Source organism: Sander vitreus, chromosome 13 (genome assembly GCF_031162955.1).
Source record: "Sander vitreus isolate 19-12246 chromosome 13, sanVit1, whole genome shotgun sequence".
Lineage (NCBI taxonomy): Eukaryota > Metazoa > Chordata > Actinopteri > Perciformes > Percidae > Sander > Sander vitreus.
In genome coordinates this window covers 16236811-16256879 of record NC_135867.1, presented here as the reverse complement: position 1 = coordinate 16256879, position 20069 = coordinate 16236811, and the positions used below count along the sequence as shown (strand labels likewise).

General features: G+C 38.6%; 2 protein-coding genes across 4 annotated transcripts; one reads left to right on the top strand and one right to left on the bottom strand.

Annotated features, from left to right (window-relative positions):
• Positions 1-246: 246 nt before the first annotated feature.
• angptl5 (angiopoietin-like 5) lies at positions 247-4655 on the bottom strand. The gene is made up of 8 exons (XM_078266538.1): positions 4469-4655; positions 3111-3282; positions 2905-3008; positions 2727-2820; positions 2184-2287; positions 1974-2094; positions 836-1021; positions 247-680 (listed from the first exon to the last, which is right to left on the bottom strand). The coding sequence occupies exons 1-8, from the start codon at positions 4523-4525 to the stop codon at positions 361-363; spliced, it is 1158 nt and encodes a 385-aa protein (XP_078122664.1). The 5' UTR covers positions 4526-4655; the 3' UTR covers positions 247-360.
• Positions 4656-9601: 4946 nt separating this feature from the next.
• Positions 9602-19633, top strand: LOC144527546 (transcriptional coactivator YAP1-like). Of its 3 annotated transcripts, XM_078265671.1 has the most exons (10): positions 9602-9705; positions 9865-9954; positions 10275-10506; positions 12043-12236; positions 13041-13195; positions 15002-15103; positions 15315-15415; positions 15634-15752; positions 16136-16236; positions 16681-19633. In XM_078265671.1, the coding sequence occupies exons 3-10, from the start codon at positions 10303-10305 to the stop codon at positions 16860-16862; spliced, it is 1158 nt and encodes a 385-aa protein (XP_078121797.1). In that variant the 5' UTR covers positions 9602-9705; positions 9865-9954; positions 10275-10302; the 3' UTR covers positions 16863-19633. The 3 variants fall into 3 exon arrangements, with proteins under 3 accessions (XP_078121797.1, XP_078121796.1, XP_078121798.1); XM_078265670.1 differs by having other exon boundaries at positions 9677-9954; XM_078265672.1 differs by lacking the exon at positions 15002-15103 and having other exon boundaries at positions 9683-9954.
• Positions 19634-20069: the final 436 nt, after the last annotated feature.

Here is a 20069-nt window from a genome sequence, read left to right as displayed (position 1 = left end):
TATATAAAAAGTATTTATTATAATAATTTACAATAATATTTTAGACTGTTTAGAGAGATGGTTAATTGATTTAGTGTACATTGTTTTCTACTTTTCTGATTACGTTGGTGTTGTTGTGTTATTTGCATTATAATTCCAGGTATATTTATTCTCAAAAGTCAACGCAAAATCACCTTGAAGGAATATTTTCAGAACAGGTAATTGGTTACTATGAGGTGAAAGAATGAAAATGAGACGTCCTTTCATCCTTCATCCTGTTTTATTAAAACTTCAGGTTGTACAAAGATGCAGTGCAACTTTTACAATATGTGCTTTCTTCCCCTCTCCCTCTGCTTCTCCTCCTCAACTTCCTCCTCTCTGTCAATTATTGGTTGCAATCCTCCTGACCTTCATCGTGACAGATTTGATGATGTGAGGGACTCCATTCTGTCTCCAGGTGTCCCACAGGATGTGTGTCCTCTGTCCCTGGTTCTGCTCTTCATCTTCGGGAGAGCCGTTAAGGTTTGCCAGGCCGCACTGGTTGAACCACCATCCTGTCTGATTGTGCTGAGTGCTGCAGCTCTCCACCGTGCGGTTGTCGATGGAGCAGGAAGGATTACAGCCGTCGTTGTCCACGTCTGAGGCGCTGAATGGAGCCGTGTCCTGGTTCTGATCCTGGTCGTAGCCGCGAAATGCATCACCTGTACAAAAACACACACAGAAATGCACACCGGCATACAGATGTGCACATGTTGAGTGTGAACATATTGTGTATATGTGCATGGATCATTATTTTGAGTGTGTGGAAAGAAAAAGCAACATTTGTCACTTACGTTTTGTAATTTGTAAGTCTCACCTGCGCTGCCTGCATATCTGCCCAGGTGTATACTGAAGAACTGGGTTTCACTGCCCAGGTGGAAATCATCATATGATGCATAAGAGGTGACGTCATCGTGGGACACCAGAGCGATGTGAAGTTGGAACCGAGTATCTTTCTGGTTTACTATATGAAATACCTTCCTCAAACCCAACCAGTGTTCTCCTACACACACACGCACACACACACGCACGCACGCATGTACGCACGCACACACACACACACACACACACACACACACATAAAAAAGAGAGAATGTGCAAAACACTGCAAAATGTATTTCTAACATTTGCAGTGTTTGTTCAAAGTAGGACAGCAGTACATTGCATCTTAAAATGTTGACATGTTTTTATAAGAATTCCCTAAATAACCTTTTTTTTAGCAAGATATATAACAAGCTGGACACTTCACAGTTGAAAAATTAACGTTGTTGCACTAAAAAAACATTATATAATTTAACGTATAATTTATATAATTTCACATTATATAAGAACTGAAACATGTTACTGGCATTGTAAAACTTTCTGAGTAGTTGGTCTTAACATGCAACAAGTTCATGAAAAGTAAAACAATCACGCACAATATATAACAATAATGAAATAACCGATCAAAGCACTGTGATAATGGAAAAGTTAATGTTACAGCATACAGTTTGGGGAAGGCTTAATGCCCCTGTGCACAAAACCACATAAAGACACAGTTTTGGAAGAACTTGACTGGCCTGCACAGAGGTCTGACCTCAACTATATGTAAAATCTATGAACTGTCTGGAACACCAACTCTGAGCCAGAGCTTAACACCGAACATTACTAATGCTCTTGTGGATTTATGGGAACTAATGTCTTCAGTCAGGTTCCAAAATCTTGTCGAAAGTCTTTTTAGAATTCAACAATCACAAATGGGTAATACTATTCACCATGTAGTGTATGTGTTAATGTGCATCTTACAAACAGTCAGCTTGGTCTGCATTGTTAACTGATGTTCTTGAGCAGTCAGCTGGCACACCTGCTATACATAAGCTGTTGTTCCAAACACTTCAGCCTCCTCTTTATGTTGGTATTAAAGCTTTAAAACAGGAAACACGCTTCTGTCAGTTTCTAAAGTAATTTCATACAACCTGCAAGGTTTCCAAAACCATCAACATAATCAGCCCAGGGTCGTTTGAAGTCAGTTAGTCCATCAGCCCTGCGTTGAATCACCGTCCATCCGCCTCCCATGTAATCCATTTCACAGAAAACCTGCAGCACATGTTGTGTTTTGAGTGGTGAGTGACGATTGAGTGACAGATGTTGAATGACTTACAGTATTAGTATTAGTGTACATCTACCTCAAATGAAGAGTCTGTATTCTCTGGGTGGACAATGTAAATACCACTGGGGATCTTGGGGACGACTGACAAAAGACTGTCCTTGATATCACTGCAGTCTTGTCCTAATAAAAGCAAACACTCTCTTTTGTTATCACAAAGAAAATGATCGTTCACTAAAGGATGCATACCTAAGAATGTATTCTGTATTTCTGTAACACATTTTACATTATTGACCAGTGAAAACCATGTATTTGGTGATTTAATCATTCATATGTACTGAAAACTGAAATGTTCCTTTATTGGTAGAGAATTTTCTCCTACTTCTATAAGGCCAGTAAACCCTTTAAAAATCAACTGGATTATCTCAATAACACCTTGTCATGTTGTCATGAAAAAACCTTTTTACACATCAGAATCAGTGTACTCAAGAATGTGTTACAAAACTGGAGGTGTGGAATTTAAAAGACCTGGCTGAGCAGGAAGGGTCTAACAAAGCAATACTATTGATTGCATTATGGGACTTGTATATTGAGACATCGCACGTGTTTGTATGTGAGTTACCATGGGATTGCACAGGTTTGATGGAGTACATCTCAGTGTTGCTTCTCTGAACTTCGGAGCTAAGCGTCTGCACTTTGGTCATCAGCTCTGTGACCTGGAAATGTGACACTACTGTACATGCAGCCAGCCAATCAAACGCTTAGAAACTTCAAGAGAGAAAAAAAAGATGCCACTTTACCTGACTGCTAAGGATGTCCAGGGCTCTCTGCTGCTCCTCCATCACATCCCGAATCAGCTTCCGGGTGTTGCGTCCAAATGCCAACAGAGACTGCTGTAACTGGCCTACATACAGTACACACACACACACACACACACACACATTCTGAACAACAGATAATGATGATAGATTTAACAATAACACAAGGAACGAGAAAGACATTTTACCACAGATTGAATGTTTCTCATCTCGTAGCAGCTTGACAGTGATGTCACACGGGATGGAGCATGTGTCCCGACCTTTGGCCCCTCCGGGAAGTTTCTGGCCTTTGACAGAAGCATCGGAAAAGTCCTCATTGACTGTTTCTGATTGGTTAAAATCACTGCTGTTTCCTGTGTCCTGACAATCAAGAGAGAACTACAGTGAGAGTTTAATCCACAGGTATAATAAGGTCATGTCAAAAGTCATAGTACAGTATGTCAAAAAAAGTCATAGTATAGTATGTTGATAAAGTAATAAAAAATTCATGGTATAGCATGTCGAAAAAAAGTGATAAAAAAGTCATAGTATAGTATGTCAAAAAAAATCATAAAAAAGTCAACGTATAGTATAAAAAAAAAGTGATAAAAAAGTGATAGTATAGTATGTCTAAAAAGGGGTAAAGTGATAGTATAGTATGTTGGGAAAAGTGATTAAAAAAAAAGTCATAGTATCGTATTTCAAAAGTAGTCATAGTATGTCGAAAAAAAGTGATAGTATAGTATGTTAAAGAAAGTCTGGAAGAACATGCAAACTCCACAAAAAAAGGGCCAGGCCAGACTGGTTAACTGGTGATAACACAAAAACTGTAAAAGATATCAAAAAGCTGAATCATTTTCTAATGAAAGGTTTTATGAATAGTTTGAAGTTTGAATGACATCTGGTGATGAAAGTAGGTGAGAGGAGTAGCATTTTGTGGAAATAGCCTGAAGAGGATTTAAAGATTACTCCATTGACTTACAATGTAAAAAGAAAAAAGCTTAATATTTTAAAAAGTATAAATGGTGCTGAACATTTTGATATTTGAATGGTTTTTGTAGCTGAAAGTATGCAGAAGTAGTAGGCGACTGAAAATCATACAGAAGAATCGAATAACAATACTGTGAATGCTGCTTCAATTAAGTCCTGAAAGTTTAATAAAAATAAAAAAAAACACCTGCCAGCTATATTTCCATGCAAAACAACAAAGAATTTTCTAAAATCAACATTTTCATAATCCTAGTCGAGTCTTTCTTGTTTTAAGATACAGGCACTCAGAACAAGATTTTAGGACTTATTGACAGTAATGTCTTTAAAAAAGGTGTTTGCACACACACACACACACACACACACACACACATACAAACACACACACACTATTTTGATGGATATTCTTATGTTAAAATAACTAATAAAAGAAAGAAAATTCACGATTCATAATCTATCTATGATGCCTAACTCTAAACCCCTTGATCTCCTTAATTGCATTAGCATTTATTGAAGCAATTCCTCATTCCTGATGACTGACTAAAGTTGAAAATATTTTTGACAAGCATATCATACATACTGTGGAGGAAAGCAGATGAGGCACAAGCAGCAGCAGGACAGTTGTTGTCCACATCATGTGTGTGTCGTCTGACTGACTATTTTCTGAACTCCGTCACAAGCAGCCACTTCTTCATTTATGCTTTATTTTTCCACTGAGTCTGCTCTTTTCCCTCACATGTCCATCTTTCTACCAAGTCTGGTCTGTCTCCCTGCTTCCTCTCTGACTACCTCCCTCTCTCCACCTCCATCAGTCACGCCCACTTTTTCTTGTAAATTCCCATGACAACATCCTCTGTAAGAGCAGGTCAAATTTGTAAATGGGTTGGTGATAAAAGTCTGGATATGTTTCTGACAAGTAGCTGAATGTGCTGATTCCAGATTTGTGGTAAAGAGTGATTACCTTCCCCCTCAGTGTGTCTATTACCAGGCATTGCTATTTTACAGGTTATATCCTGCCACTAGCATGAGAAACAGATGTGGGGAAAGAGAAATGGGCAGCTTGTTTTAATGTAGGAATACTTTCTCTCTGCTTGTATATGCAAAGACAGAAGAGAGCTGAAGGTAGGGTGCAGTGAAGGAAGAGTGTCTCAGCCTCTTGTGATCATATTTCCCCCCTCTCTCTCTCTCTCTCTCTCTGACCACTGACTCATACATCTAAAAACAGCCTCCCAGAGGACCAGACCAATTACTTCTGTTAACTGGGCAGTTAACAAGTAATGCAAGTGAAAAGAGCAACATCACATTCCAGTCAGCCGGCCGGCCAGCCTGTCGCTTCCCTGAAAAACTTTGCTGTGAGAGCCAAAGAAAAGCTTTGCTGTTGTTCTGAACCTGTGTGAGTTTCCAGCCATGGTCAGTGAGAGGAATGTGAAAAGCCTGGTGCCGCAGCCTCGGGGCCCCCACATCTGTCCTATGTTACATGCTCCTGTAAAGCGGTGTATGCATGTGAATGACACATAATATCAGACGACTGTGTGGCCTCTCTTTATCATCTTTATGTGTCCTTGTAAATGTATGATACATTAAAAACAGTTTTATAGTTGAAAGAAATTACATCTTGCGAAATTCATTTGTTCACTTTCTTCTGAGACGATTGATACAACTCTAATGTCCATATGCTTAATATAAAGCTAGTGGTGGGAGACAGTTAGCTTAGCATAAAGACTAGAAGCAGGGAGAAACAGCTAGCCGGGCAATGTCCTAAGCTAACCAAATCTGCCTTCCATCACCCCTAAAGCTCACTAGTTGTTAGTTATATGTTGTTTGTGTAATCAGTACAAAAACCAAAGGGTCTGTTTTGACCTGGTAATAAAATCTGATCTGAGTGATCCTAACACAAGTGGACAGCTCTAAGCATGTGTGTTTACACCTGGCAGTGGAATGTGTGTCCAGATGCGTGACTTGTGATCGCATCTCTCTTCCCCGCTCTATATGCAAATAACTACGTACATCATTTGTATTGATTTTGACATTACTCTCCGGAGTTCAGTCCCAAGCTTCTAAATGAATACTTGAGTATGAAATTATTTGTTTTATTATTTGTTTTTTGTTTAGAGCAATTGTCCATTCTAGCTGCTTTGTTTGGGGTGTGAATAGGCACCTGATAAGGGCTCGGATTAAAACACAGAGGGGATATGATTTTGTTTTTAGAAAAACAAGAAAAGAAATCCTGCAGAGATATTAATCACAAGACCAGAGAAATAGTTACATCTCCTCAACAACATCGGCTTCTCCTCCACTGCAGTAAAACTGCAGCTGCATTGTTTTTGTGAATCATTTTGAAAGTAATGAAAAACAAAATGTGTTGCAGGTGTTAAGGCATGACAGTGCCATCTGCTGCACTTTAGTTTGTATTACATTACAAATATTCTTATGCTGACCTTTTGCCTGTTGCCCATGGTGCATCTGAATTCTCCATACACAGAAACAACTGTAATTTTGATACAAATAGTAGGGGAGTCCAGGGATGGTTGTAACAAAGGGATGGTTGTATTAGCACCACTTTCACTAATAATAATACTGTTTTTCTTGATTGCTTTGACCTGCTTAAAGAAACTGGGATCCACTCAGTTTTCATCATCACTGTCTCAGCAGAGCAGAAGACACCACTTGCAAATGTGTTAACCCTTTCTCATTGGATTGACACATTTTCCCCACCCTTTTGCAGAATAGTTAACATGGATGTTATTCAAGCAGTCCAAACTCCATTGTTTTAGCTACGCTAACCAAACAGAAACCATCTGTTCCTAACTATTAGAAACTACTTACATAAGTATGAAATCACTGAAACACCTGTTTGACGCTCCTTCACACAAATCTTCAATTAGCAATCAGTCTGCAGGCCTTAAAGGTGCAGCGTCTGTGTTGTTCTTTGCCAACATGGATGGAAGAGGTCAAAGACAGAAGAGACTGAGTATCAATAGTGGCTATTTCTTATACTCTACAGTAATAGATGTTTATACTTTACTGTAATAGATTTTATTTTTATTTGCTTAATTTCTTATACTCCAATAGATTTTATTTTGGTTTACATGTATTTTGTGTAATATTTACAGTATTTCAGTTTTCAGCCATAGTTTCAAAATAAGGATCAGTGGAATCAATAAAATTTGCATCAAAGCATTTCTGATTCTGGTTCCAAATCTTTGAAAGAAGGCAAATTTGTCAACAATTGTCACTGGCATGAAAGCCACATACAGTAATAGGCTACAGTGACAAGCAATGGTGCACTGATTCACACTGAGTGCTGTATTTAGTATTTTGTTGTCCACTGTGTAATAGCTGATTGGAAGAGCTCATACACTTGTTTGCAAGTTGTGTTGTTAGAGCCTTTTGCAAACAAAATGTGTCATTTTGACCATGAGTGCCACTGTTTCGGCCTGTGTGTTAATTGTTTTGAAAAATGTGGAGTTTGAGTTGACTGCTGTGTCAAAGCAATCAAGAAAAACTGTAATAATAAATTTATATAGCACCTTTCGTGAAACCCAAGGACACTTTACAGAATTACAGTGGCTATATTAAGGGAGGTTGGTGGCTGTGGTAAACAAGTGGTGTTTCAGGAGTTTTTTTAAAATGTCCAGGGATGTAGCATTTCGAATATCTGCAGGGAGGTTGTTCCAGAGGGGTGGGGCTGGTATAGAGTCTGGTGTGGGGAATGGAGAGCAGGCCAGTGTCTAAGGACGGCAGGTTTCGGGGTGGGGTGTATGGATGGAGGAGGTCGGAGAGGTACAGTGGGGCCAGGGCATGGAGGGATTTGTAGGTGAGAAGGAGGATTTGATGCGGGACATAATTGGGAGCCAGTAAAGGTGGATGAGGGTTGCGGTGATGTGCTACTAAGAAGGAAGGAGATTAGAGCCATGAGATCAATTTCATGCATGACCACTTGCTTCCTGACCTTGTATTTGAAATGTCTTCGCTGTTTAAAGAGGTGTGCAGATTTTCACAGCCAAAACACTGATTTTCAGGAATTAATTTTTTGGAGTTTTTGGAGTCTGTATTTTGATTAGCACTGATACTGTTGATGTTAGAATGATGTAACTTGTATTGAATTAGAGAGTAGTCTGTTAGGTAAAATGTGAGGTATTTAATCTATGCTAATTTCAAATCACAATGCTGCTACAGCTAGCTTAACAATGTCTGACAGGGATGAGGATGGTTGTAACACATTTTTAGTTTTTTTTTTTACACATAGTGCAAATGTTTTAGAAGAAAGTTCTTCTAAAGTTTTGAAAGTATTAGCAACAGTTTATTATTGTGGATTACAGTCATTCTTAAAGTGATTTAACAGTCAATAGTGTATTCTTTCTTTAGTTTGCAAACCACTTGGCAAAGTTATGGTGTGGTCTCATCGCATTTTTAATTTTTCATTCTAATTTTTCCAAGTTGTGTTACAACTTACCCTGGTGGGCCAGGTTGTAACAATGGAACTCCCTATTTGACATCAAAATATTACAGTAATTCTGCGATGTTGAGAACACTTTGTGTCAAAATTAGAGCTTGAACACAAACATTCAGGAAGTTATAGGTGCTGAGACAACAAGTGTTACAACCATCCTCAGTCTCCTCTACATATTGTCACATTGATGACGACTGGACATTAAAAACATGCCTGTTTAATGAGGCAGTCCTCGTACATTTATTTAGCTATAGTATAGTAATATATTGGTGTATTAAAACACAACCTGCAAAAAGCACTGTTGTAGTGAGGTTAGTACAATTGTCAAATGCAATTTGTTATATAGACTATCTTGAATAAAAATGAGCGTTGAGACTCAAAATCACAGTTTTACTCTTATAAAATAAATCTGGAATCTGCTGCTGGTAAAAAACAAAAGAAAAGGAGATAAATAGCTACACAGATTCTTGCTAATACAAAGCTACCAATAATGAAAGGCTATTTCCCTTTAAAAATGACAAATTTGACCAATTATTTAGACGAAGAAATTACTTAGTTATTCACAATTCATTTTAGTCTCTTTATCCATTGAGTGAAATGTGGCCTGTAGCCTGTATGTAGGCTACAAGTATAATATTTTATTTTTTATTGTCTGATTCAAAATCTTTAAAAGGCATTTGTTAGACTCTCCATGTTCACTATATCTTATATCAAATCTGGTGGATTATAATAATAATTGACACCAGTGCAGGCAGACATTTTTTTCTTGAATTCAATCTGTTGGCCAGCTGAACTCCGGCTCACTGTGTGCATGTTTTCCACTAGAGGGCAGGACACTGTGGCTGTGGCTGCAGGCTCCGGCTGGGTTGGCCTCATCAGGGGCGGATGTTTTCTCAGTGCAACTTCCCAAACTCCCCTCCCCAACCCCCCAAAACCGGACCCGAAACATTACAGTCTCATGCTCATTTCTCCTCTCAAGTATATCATCTTTGGTTGTCTCTTGTCACCTCTGTCTACACTTGGCCCTCTGCCTCTTTCCTCCAGCAGGAGAAAACCGCACTAACTGGAAACTGCACAGAGAGGAATTAAAGCATGGCCAGGCATGGCCAAAGACTATTAATTGGCTCTAGTATCACTAATTTCCGTGCATTTTCAGGGCTGAAAGTGACTTGTTTACTGCAGTCGGAGCTGAAAATAAGACAACAATAAATAACTTGTTTTCTAAGCCTTATGTTGATGGTTTATGTCTGCTCAGGGTACAAATATTTTTCCTGCAACTGTGGCAGCTTTAAACCCTGCAACCCCGCCCCTCAGCACTCATCACATGAATCTGGACTCAACAGTGGATGTGAAAAAGTTTGGAGGTCTCGCTGAAATCACTTTTCTCTAACTAGTTTCACATATGTGCTTTGTTTGTTTTTTTTTTACTTGAGGAGGCTTTTAGCTCAAAGTTTGCATCGGAAATCAGTGGCCGTCTGAGAGTTTCTGAGAGTGATTTCTCCAATTTATTTTTTCCCCTGCAGGAATACGGAGAGAGAGAGAGAGAGAGAGAGAGAGAGAGAGAGAGAGAGAGAGAGAGAGAGAGAGGGGGGAAACGGTCTGGCTGCTTGAAGGTATGTGGGAGGCATGTAACGTGTTGTACGCTGCTGAGATTGATTTTTGTCAGCGATCTCTGCTTTAAATGGCGCTAATTCGACTTCTTTACCCGATGATTACGTTTATTTTCATAGCTGATTAACTTCCGAGATGTTACAGTTTGAAACAGACAGACAAGGACACAAAAGTTCAAATGGGGTGGGGAGGGTGTGTGTGGTGGGGGGGGGGGTTAAAAGTGTAAACAAATCCGATCATAACTCCAGCACCCAGACGCATCTAGTATTAACGGGCCTGGCGTTTATTCTCTGTTTGCTTGTGCGATTGAATTTTTCGACAGATTTGTTTCGACACCAAACTTTGGCGACATGGACGCGCACCGCGGCGCGCCTCCGGCCGGGCAGCAGATCGTGCACGTCCGCGGGGACTCGCAGACGGAGCTGGAGGCCCTCTTTAGCGCCGTGATGAACCCCAGCAAGTCGGCCAGACAGCCACCCTCTCTGCCCATGAGGATGAGGAAACTGCCGGACTCCTTCTTCAGGCAGCCGGATTCCCGAGGCCACTCCAGACAAGTACTAATACTGCTGCTAACTGCACATGCTGGTTTACAGAGCAAAGCGTGACCACTCACCACAAACTACATCAACTATATGGAGTAGGCTACAGTAGCCCTACAATACAGAGTGACCAGAATAAAATAAATCCTCTGTAATACAATCCAATACTACCTGCTGTGACAGTAGTTAGGATATGATGTTGCGATAAAAATAAATAAAATAAATTAAATAAATTAAAAAAATATATATATATATATATATATAAATATAAGGAACGATGGTGTCTCATCAATATTTTGTCCACCTCCGTTATAGCCTGCCTGAGAGGGACAAAATATTAGCAACACTCAATCGAATAGTCCTGAAATTATCTATTAGTGAATCGAGAGAATTTATAGAACCGTTTACATTATGGCTGAAACTAACGATTGTTTTCATTATTGCTAAATCTGCTGATTATTTTCTTGATTATTTGATTGTTTGTTGGGTTTATAAAATAGTGCCCATTAGAATTTCCCACAGCCCAAGGTAAGGTCTGCTTTTATTCGACCAGCAGTCCAAAACCCAAATATATTCAACCTGACTATCATGTATGACTATGGCATCAGATCCACACACTTGAGAAGCTGTCACCAGCAAATTTCTAGTATTGCTTATTTACTTGAAAACTGACTAAGACGATAATGTGATTATCAAAATAGTTGCAGTTAGCAACTGAATGTCTTTGAGTTTTGACAGTTCATCAGACAAAACAAGCACTTTGAAGAAGTCACCTCGCTTTAGGTTTGGGGAAATTGTGGTGGATATTATATAGCCTACTGACATTTAATACACTGAACAACCAATTTTTGAAAATACTCAATTGATATTTACAGGCCTAATCTGTCTGTCGTCAGTGAACATTACAAGTTCCACAAAGGTAGCATTAACTGCAGGGCTGCTTTGCTAGATAGTCTTACATTTCTCTGGGCACTGGTTTTGTTGAGACTATAAAATGTGTTTGATGTTTGAGTGAGGGTTTAGTTTCGACCACTATATTCTAATACAGTTTTCCTGAATTGGGCATGTCGTTTTTGTACTTCTAAGACTTTCCTTCTTGCCACAGTAAACACTGTTGTCTTATTGACCGATGCACCAGCTGTTTAGGCAGAAACTATCCGATATGCCAGATATTGCCTCATATACTCAACACATATCATACTCACACATTCTAAGCCCCTTGAAAATAAGCACTTAGTTGAATCAACTGCTGTCTCTCAATCCCTTCAAAAACTGAACTTTTTACAGAGTATTTTAAGGTGTTTCCGATAAAGTTTTCCCCAAGAAACCCACTCTTATAAATTAGCATAAAAATTGATTAATTCATGAAACAATGAAAACTTAAAAAAAAAAAACATATCTAAAGTAAAGCTGCCGGTTGTACTGTTTTTCCTCGCAGCGTTTTTGCATTTTGTTTTTGCACCTCGTGTCTCTGGTTACCATCTAAACCTTTTCTTCCTGCTGGTTTATGTTTCGTCAAGGGAGTTGTTAACCCTGCTTGTTTCTCGTCAGGCCAGTTCAGATGGAGGTGTGTGCGGCTCCCTCACTCCTCATCACGTCCGCGCCCATTCCTCCCCTGCCTCCCTCCCAGTCAACTCACTCTCCACTCAAGCAGCAGATGTAGCAGCGATCATACCTGACGACGTGCCACTCCCCCACGGTTGGGAAATGGCCAAAACGCCTACTGGCCAACGTTATTTCCTCAAGTAAGGTCTAACTTCTGTTTTATCAATGTATTTGATCTGTCACACCGCAGGTTACTTGAAGGGTTTCTACGTAGAAAGACCCAAAGACCCCTACATTTCTACATCGGCACTCAACCTCTTTATAGCTGCAACTACTGATTATTTTTAGTTGTTCAGAAAATAGTGTAAAATACCCCTCACAGTTTCCCAAAGCAATGTCTTCAAGTTCTTGCTGATTGTCCAGAAATCAAAGAGGTTCAATGAATATTCAAATTTAAAGCTGCAAATCTTCATATTTGCGAAGCTGAGAGCGGCATGTTGTCTGCATTTTTACTAGATAAATGACTGATGATTCGAGATAATTCAAATTATCAAAATGTTATCTAGATCATTAAACTGATTAATTAACCAATCATTCATGCACGAATACTATTTTAAATGCACTGGGAGAAGTTTCTTTAGACTTTTACTAGATTTCTGTCCTGTTACAGAAATATCCTTCTTGAATATTTTGCTCAAGAAGGAATATAATTAAAAGTGAAAGTAAACTATGAAAACAGGCATGTAGCAGTGCAGATATAACCAGGACTCAAACTAATCAGTTGCATGCAAACAGAAAATGTTCCAACTAGTTTTGCAACCCGTGTGGTTTCGGTCAGTTTAATTCATGAGAGCACATGGCCTGACAGCTCACACTCCTGTCAAAGACTACTGGTAGTACAGGTAAAGCAAGTCTGAGGTTAAAATGTGCCTTAAGCTTCTTATTCATCAGCTTGCAGTGGTTTAACCGATAAAGATACGTTTAGACTTGTTGTGTGTTTGCAGTCACCTGGATAAGACAACCACTTGGCACGATCCTCGACTTTCGCAGCTTCAGTCGGCGGCAGCGCAGCATCCCATCTCTGGCACTCCGGTCCACGCCCACTCTCTCAGCAACCCAGCTCCCACTACACAACCACAAAACATCAATCCAGAGACAGGTATCACTCTGCTTTTTACTCCCCCCTCTCACCAGCCAGTTTCTTTAAAAAGCACAGACCTGCTTTTCATAGTTCAACTCCATCAACAGTGGGCCAGGTCTTTGCTGGGTGTGATTTCTTCAGGATTTTTTCTCTACATCCATGGCTCTGGTGACTTTGGTGGCAATTATCACATTCATACTCACCCTGATGATGGAAACAGCTGTAAAACATGAGAGCGTCCCACTAAATTGGGAGAAATCATAATTCTTAGAAAAACTGTGGTGAAAGCTATTCAAACAGTTTATTCACACAGGTGTTTTTCTTATTTAGATGCAGGCTTTATAGCTTCATAGCTATTGTTGTCTTTGAATAAATACCACTAGTTTCAAACTTTTAAAGGGTCGGTTTACCCAATTTACAAAAAGCATTTTCTTATTTAAACTCTGTGGTAATTTTATTTATTTTTGCTTTCATAAAACAGAAACAATAGAGAGCTGAAGAAAAATGTTAGAAGACAGAGACGAGGGATAACATGAAACAAAGGTCCCTGGCCTGTTAGGATGCAATCACATGGTCAGCGTCCTAAATGATAGCTTCACAAGTTTTCATTGTCTTAAAACAATAGTCAGTTACCCATATGGACATTGAAACAGGTTTTGCTTGTTGTAATAATTCCTGCTGTTCATACTGAATATTAGTAGATCATTAACTTAAGTGATGAGGGACAAATCCACAGTCTTAGTTCTGTGCAAAAACTTATTCAAACGTTTATCTGAAGGTAAGATAAGGATACGCTATCCAAATTAGCCAAAACATGTGGGTATCTTTCAAAGTTACTGTCTTTTTAGTTCAAAATTCTACCGTATTGTTACTGTTCCTCCACTGCAGCTCAACAAGGAAACAATTGCTGTTTTGCCGGGGGGGAAAAGAGTGTTCTTTTTCTGTGGATTTTCACAGACACTGGAGGCATATCAGGAAGGAATTTCATTATATCCATTATGAACAGGTGGAATGATTACAGCAAGCAAAAACTGTTAAAATGTACACATTGGCACCTAAATATTGTTTAAAGACAAACTTCATTAAATCAGCTATAATCAATATTACAGAAAGTTATCATCCAACTCTGCAGTTCCCCTCAGCTCTACAGAGCAGTTTAGCATCTTTCAGCTCATTGTTTGTTTGGGTTTTCAAGCCCGCAACCTTGGTTTTCAGATGCAGCAGGCCAGAAATAAATCAATGCCAAGAGTTTGAATTAAAAAAAAAAGTGTTTTTCCAGAAACAATGTTCCGGTCACTCTGGATAATCCACAGGCCTCGCTGTGAACAGTTTTCATTGAAGCTCCTTCTACTCAATAAATAGTCCCAAATGCAAACCTTTCATAACATGTGTAATTAATAATTAATAAAAAATAATATGTGGATTATCCAGAAGAATGGGGACAGTGGTTCTGTAAAGAGATGTTACTGTTGAATTTTGTAATTGTAATTTGGCTGAACGGACCCTTTAAGAGTAAAACATTTTGAATCCCTTTTTTTCTACAAAGAGCAGAATTGCAAACTTTATATTGATTTACTGTAGTTTTTACAATCTCACCCACTGCATTCAGGCAAAATGCATAGTTTAGTACATTTTTACTCTACACAATATACTACACTGTCGCTACTTACCCACTAACATTCACTTCTATTAAAAAAAACTCTACAAACTAGAATCCACACAGATATTAAGGACGTGGGCCAGAATTTTACTTTTCTACTCTCAACACTCCATGCACTCCATCCACCATTTGCCTTCTCACTGTGTACTTTCACTGCTGTTCAGGTCCACTGCCTGAAGGCTGGGAGAAGGCTGTGACTGCAGATGGAGAGGTGTACTACATCGATCACATAAATAAGACCACCGCATGGGTCGACCCGCGTCTAGGTAGCACACTATCAAATTTGTGTCTCCTGAATTGACAATTCTTGTTTGTCAATGAGAAGCATTTTGTTCCAATGTCCACCATCAGAAGTTGCTGTTTGGCAACTAAAATAAGAAAGATCGCCAAGTTTCCCTCATATATGTCATTGCTGAAATGTTTAAACTTGTGGAAATATTTACTTAACTGTCAAAATGTTCTTTTTTTATGTTCCAGCCCAGAAGATGAACCCTGGCATCCTTGGCTTGGCACTGCAGCAAAGGCAGGAAAAGGAAAGGCTCAGATGCAAACAAGGCCTCCCTCAACAAATCACACAGGTCAGAGGTTAAATAAAACTACTTGGATGTGCCACCCAAAAACTATAGCATTTCTGGTTATCAACCAGTAATACCAGTTGTATTAGGCTGTATATTCAGTTCAGATTTAACAGTCATTAAATCCTTGTTTCATATAAACACAGTTTTACATGACATTATACAAGCGTGTGTGTGTGTGTGTGTGTGTGTGTGTGTGTGTGTGTGTGTTTGTGCTGAAGGAGGCAGGAGGAAGGAACCAGATGCCCGGTGGGATGGACCATGACAGGAACGCACAGACACTTGTCCCTTCTCTGGATGTCAGGATCAGAGCCTCGAACCACGAACCCACACTTAATGGGTGAGTTCATGTTTAATATTATTTTCATGTACTGTAGATCTCGTTTTATTGTAGTGTTTATTTTCACAGAGCTGTGGTCATTCATTATTCATAACCTTTACTTAAAGTAAAAACAGTAACATAGTGTAGAAATAATCAATGAAAAGCTAGTTTTCTTGAGTAAAAGTAATCTGAAGAATATCCACTTTCACACTGTTACCCTAATAGTATCTTTCAATCTCGCTGCCAGCAGTTTTCATTAAAAATCTGTTAGAAAGCTGTGCCAGTGAAAACTAAGAAATATTGTTGTAAGTGTACTGTCTGTTTAATGAGTTTTTTTAACAGTTTTTTAACAGATGATGTTAGATATAAAGGAATGTTAACGTGTGTGTGTTCTTATGCAGCGCTCACTCTCGCAACGAGAGCACTGACAGCGGCCTGAGCGTAAGCAGCTTACCCCGCACGTCGGACCACATGTTGAGCTCTGTGGATCACATGGACACTGGTAATACATGTACACACAAACATGCACACAAAGTGATCATCCCTCCAAAAAACATATATTGTTTTTTTACCTAAACTACAGTAATGAACACAATGTCCAGATGTGACATGTGTTTATCTAAATCTACATCACAACCGATGGGAAGCAGTTTATTTTAGGATCTTAGAGTATACGTGTCACACATTTAGCCAGTGATAATGCCATGATATTGGCTTATTTAGCTCTCCTACTTAGAACAAGGGGGCTCCTTTAGAAATTGGTTGTAAAAATTTGACTTTTGTACTGGCCTTCCAGTAGTTATAAGGTATAAATCATAGTGAAAAAAGAATTTCTTGTCAGTCCCTGATTTTGAGAAAATGCCAATCCAAATTCCTCCCAGCTCACTGGACATATTTACTTCTCAACAGTTCAGTCATTTTTATATTCTTCTCTGACTTATTTTAGGTGATTCCGGCGACACCTCCTCAATGACCCTACAGGAGTCGATGCCTGTGCTCCCGATGTCTGAGGGCGAGGAGCTGATGCCTTGCATCCCCGAGGGTCTCAGTTCAGACCTTCTGATGGACATGGAGACTGTTCTCTCTGGGTCGCATATGGACAGAGACAGCCTGCTCACCTGGCTATAGACACACCCAGCCACTGCCCCAAACAGGGTTTGACATCAAATCTTCAAACATGACTTGAGAGAATTCTGAAGAATATTTGGCTTCAAAAGTGGTACAGAACAACATTACTGAGAGAATATGCTACTGCTGTGTGATGGATAACCTAACACTACTCGCACCCTGAGGAATGAAAAACCTGACTCGCACAGAAGGTGGTAAGCTGCTGGTGTTCTCCTCTTTTTGGTCCTGGTTTTACAGAGATGCATGACGGAGCATCCATATTTTTATAACACTCCTTTCTTTTTAGTCATCAACTTTAGATGATGCTCTCCATGTCTTTGGTGAAGTGAGTCACAGCTAATTTTAAAGTACAGCTTTCTTTTATTATCCCCACTTGGGTAATCGTAATTGTGGCAAACATTTAAAAACACAGTTTCAAGTCAATGAAGTCTGCATGTCACAGTTACATAAATGTACAAAATATGTGTTCAAATAACATAAAAGTTACTCAGAAGATATCATATCCACATTGCCCTCGGTAACCTCCTAGAGCTTGTGGGATAAAAGAGCAACATGTGGTGCTACTACCTCTGATGTTCTTAAGAAGCGCCAGGTCTGAAAGCAAGAGATGACTTCACTACTTACACTACATTGGTTACATAAAACCAAAAATCCCTGCTCGAAATAATCAAATCTCACATTACCGCTGCTACACAGAAACATCAGGGGGAGAGGACGCACTCTTGTGGTAAACCAGCAGAAGAACACTAACAAGATTTTTTACTCTCAAACGTTTAGTTACACAAGCCAAAAAACAGTATTATAACCCTCATCAGAGTCACTAACAAGTCTGTGTGGAATACCTTTTGAGGTTTTCCATAATTAAGTTAAGGAGGATACTCTGGTCACAGAGGAGACTTCTTTTCTAACAAATGCCTGTCAAAAGCCTTCATATTTAGAGAAATGAAGGGCTTAGTCTTAACTTTGTGCACTAAAACTACAATAAAGTGTATTTTTTAGAATCTCTCTTTACAGAAAGGAACGCTGGAATATAAAGAGAATGTCTACAGTAAATGAACACATGTTCAGTATAATGCAATCCAACACAATACAGCGTCTCCCCCAGGAAAAGCATGATACATGTATTTAGTAGATGGAGGCCAAAACCATAGCCACACTAGATATATGGCCTTTGCTGTGTGAAATAGCGTATCTGCTCTTTTTCCCTTGAGTTGTATTTTATAAAAGTGGTTTAATTTAAAGCCTACCACCACTCTTAAAACCCTGCAGGAAAACCCTGCTAGAAAATCACGAAGTTGCTATATATACTATAATACTTAATATTCAGTTTTTGTTAATACTGTTATAGTTTTTGTTGTTGTATTGGATTGCATTTTATTGTTAAGTGTTCCAGTCATTTTGTCCACTCCAGCATTGAATATAAGCTTCACAAAGGTAGTATTTATTGGAGATTTGTTTTATTGGATTGCATGATATTGTACAGTTGTAATATTATTATGTGCACCCCTTGTTTAAAAATGCCATCAAGGCTTGGACATTCTCCTTTGTCTGCAGCAGAGATTTTATTTCTGAGCGGCTCCTACACTGGCCCGAAACATAAAAGAAAAATATTTGATTATTAACTTTTCTCACTTTTCCCACTATTTGTTTATACATTCCTAATAATTTCCTTTTTCACACCTTAAGCATCTATTCATTCAGTGGCATCATAAGACAAACAACTAGTAACTGTCTCAGCCAAGTTTTTAAGTTTTAGCTCCTAAACTAATACAGTACAACATTAGAATCATCTTTTTTGAGTATTCTCTAGCAAATGCAGTCTTTCATTGTAACCCATTAATGGGTAAAAATGTTGAATATCACAAAAACACAGTAACATAAAATCCCTTTTATGTAAGTTTTGAAGATTCTGCTAATACATTTTCATATTGTATGGACACGTATGGATTAGATGCCTGGAACAGTAGAAACAATACATTCAAGTATCTTTAGCAGAGCAGCATGATTTTGTTAAATAATTAGCAGCAACGTAAAATGTATTTGTTGTAAATACACTAAAAACTGTATAATCACTGGTAAAAAAAAAAGAATCCTGTAATAGTCAGTGACATTAAGATACCAGTTTGCTACCACTCAATAGAGTAAAAGGACCCTGTTGTGCCTTCTCAGAAAAGCAACGTACTAATTGCAGATGCTGTGTTCTTGGTATATTTTGTTCTAACTGCAAGTGCCATCTGGTGCTGTAATACAGAAGGCAATCATCAATAAGGGGAGCTCTTTAATTCTCCGCTTTTAGTTAAACTATATAAGTGTGTAATTTGTTTTTATCTGCTGGGTTGTTTCTGCAGTGTGTTTATATTTTATCTGAATTTGAAGCTGTTAATTATTGGTGAGAGCATTTCTTCTAACCTGCTTCCTTTTTGATTATATACAGTATTTAGTGGTAAAGTCTTCATTCACAACATCTCCAAATAGAGAGCAAAGTCACCTAATCTTTTCTAAATTAAAGTACCATGGGCCTAGAGTGACTTACTGTTCATAATGCAACACACTACCTATAGCCTTTTATTTATCTTAGCATGCATGACATTTGCTATCTATGTTTTACATATAATAATGTTTATTATCCTATTTACAGAGAGTTTGGAGGCAATCAGACTTGTTTTGTACCTTTGTATGCATGTGCTTTATATGAATATATTTCTTCTTACTCTCACTGTAATCATTTTAAAGGAGTTTCAGTTTAATAAACTTTTAAATACACCTGGCAAGTAGTAGTTCTCGTGATGTGTCTATTTTGGATTGTCCATTTTATTGTTGTAAAACTACACCTTAATGTCTTTTTGGATGACCGGTTTCTATTATGTTTGTATTTCTATTTACACTGTATGTTACTTTAACTTTGTTGTTGGATATGGTAGGAAGTGGCACTTGGCTAATGAAGATTTGTGTTAGACTTTTTATAACATGCAACATTCCATACTGTACATTTATGAAATCTAAGCATAATAGCATCCTGCATCTAAGCATAATGTCATAAAAAAAAAAGTTTTTAGGCTCTCAATGATGGAAAATTATCTGAAAATCACCCGGGGGGGGGGGGGGGGGGGCACTTCTGAAGAAATAACAGGTACTTGACATAAAGAGAGGGAGGCTGGCACAATTTTTGACACCCACCCAGATCAGAAAGGTCACTAAAATGCACTC

Excerpts from the sequence above, each read along its gene's own strand:
- LOC144527546 (XM_078265671.1), top strand. The coding sequence starts at position 10,303 with ATGGACGCGCACCGCGGCGCGCCTCCGGCCGGGCAGCAGATCGTGCAC. Across the intron at positions 10,507-12,042 it reads CCCGAGGCCACTCCAGACAA|GCCAGTTCAGATGGAGGTGT; the intron begins GTACTAATACTG and ends GTTTCTCGTCAG. Across the intron at positions 12,237-13,040 it reads GGCCAACGTTATTTCCTCAA|TCACCTGGATAAGACAACCA; the intron begins GTAAGGTCTAAC and ends GTGTGTTTGCAG.
- angptl5 (XM_078266538.1), bottom strand. The coding sequence starts at position 4,525 with ATGATGTGGACAACAACTGTCCTGCTGCTGCTTGTGCCTCATCTGCTT. Across the intron at positions 2,821-2,904 it reads TGGACATCCTTAGCAGTCAG|GTCACAGAGCTGATGACCAA; the intron begins GTAAAGTGGCAT and ends TCACATTTCCAG. Across the intron at positions 2,095-2,183 it reads ATACAGACTCTTCATTTGAG|GTTTTCTGTGAAATGGATTA; the intron begins GTAGATGTACAC and ends CATGTGCTGCAG.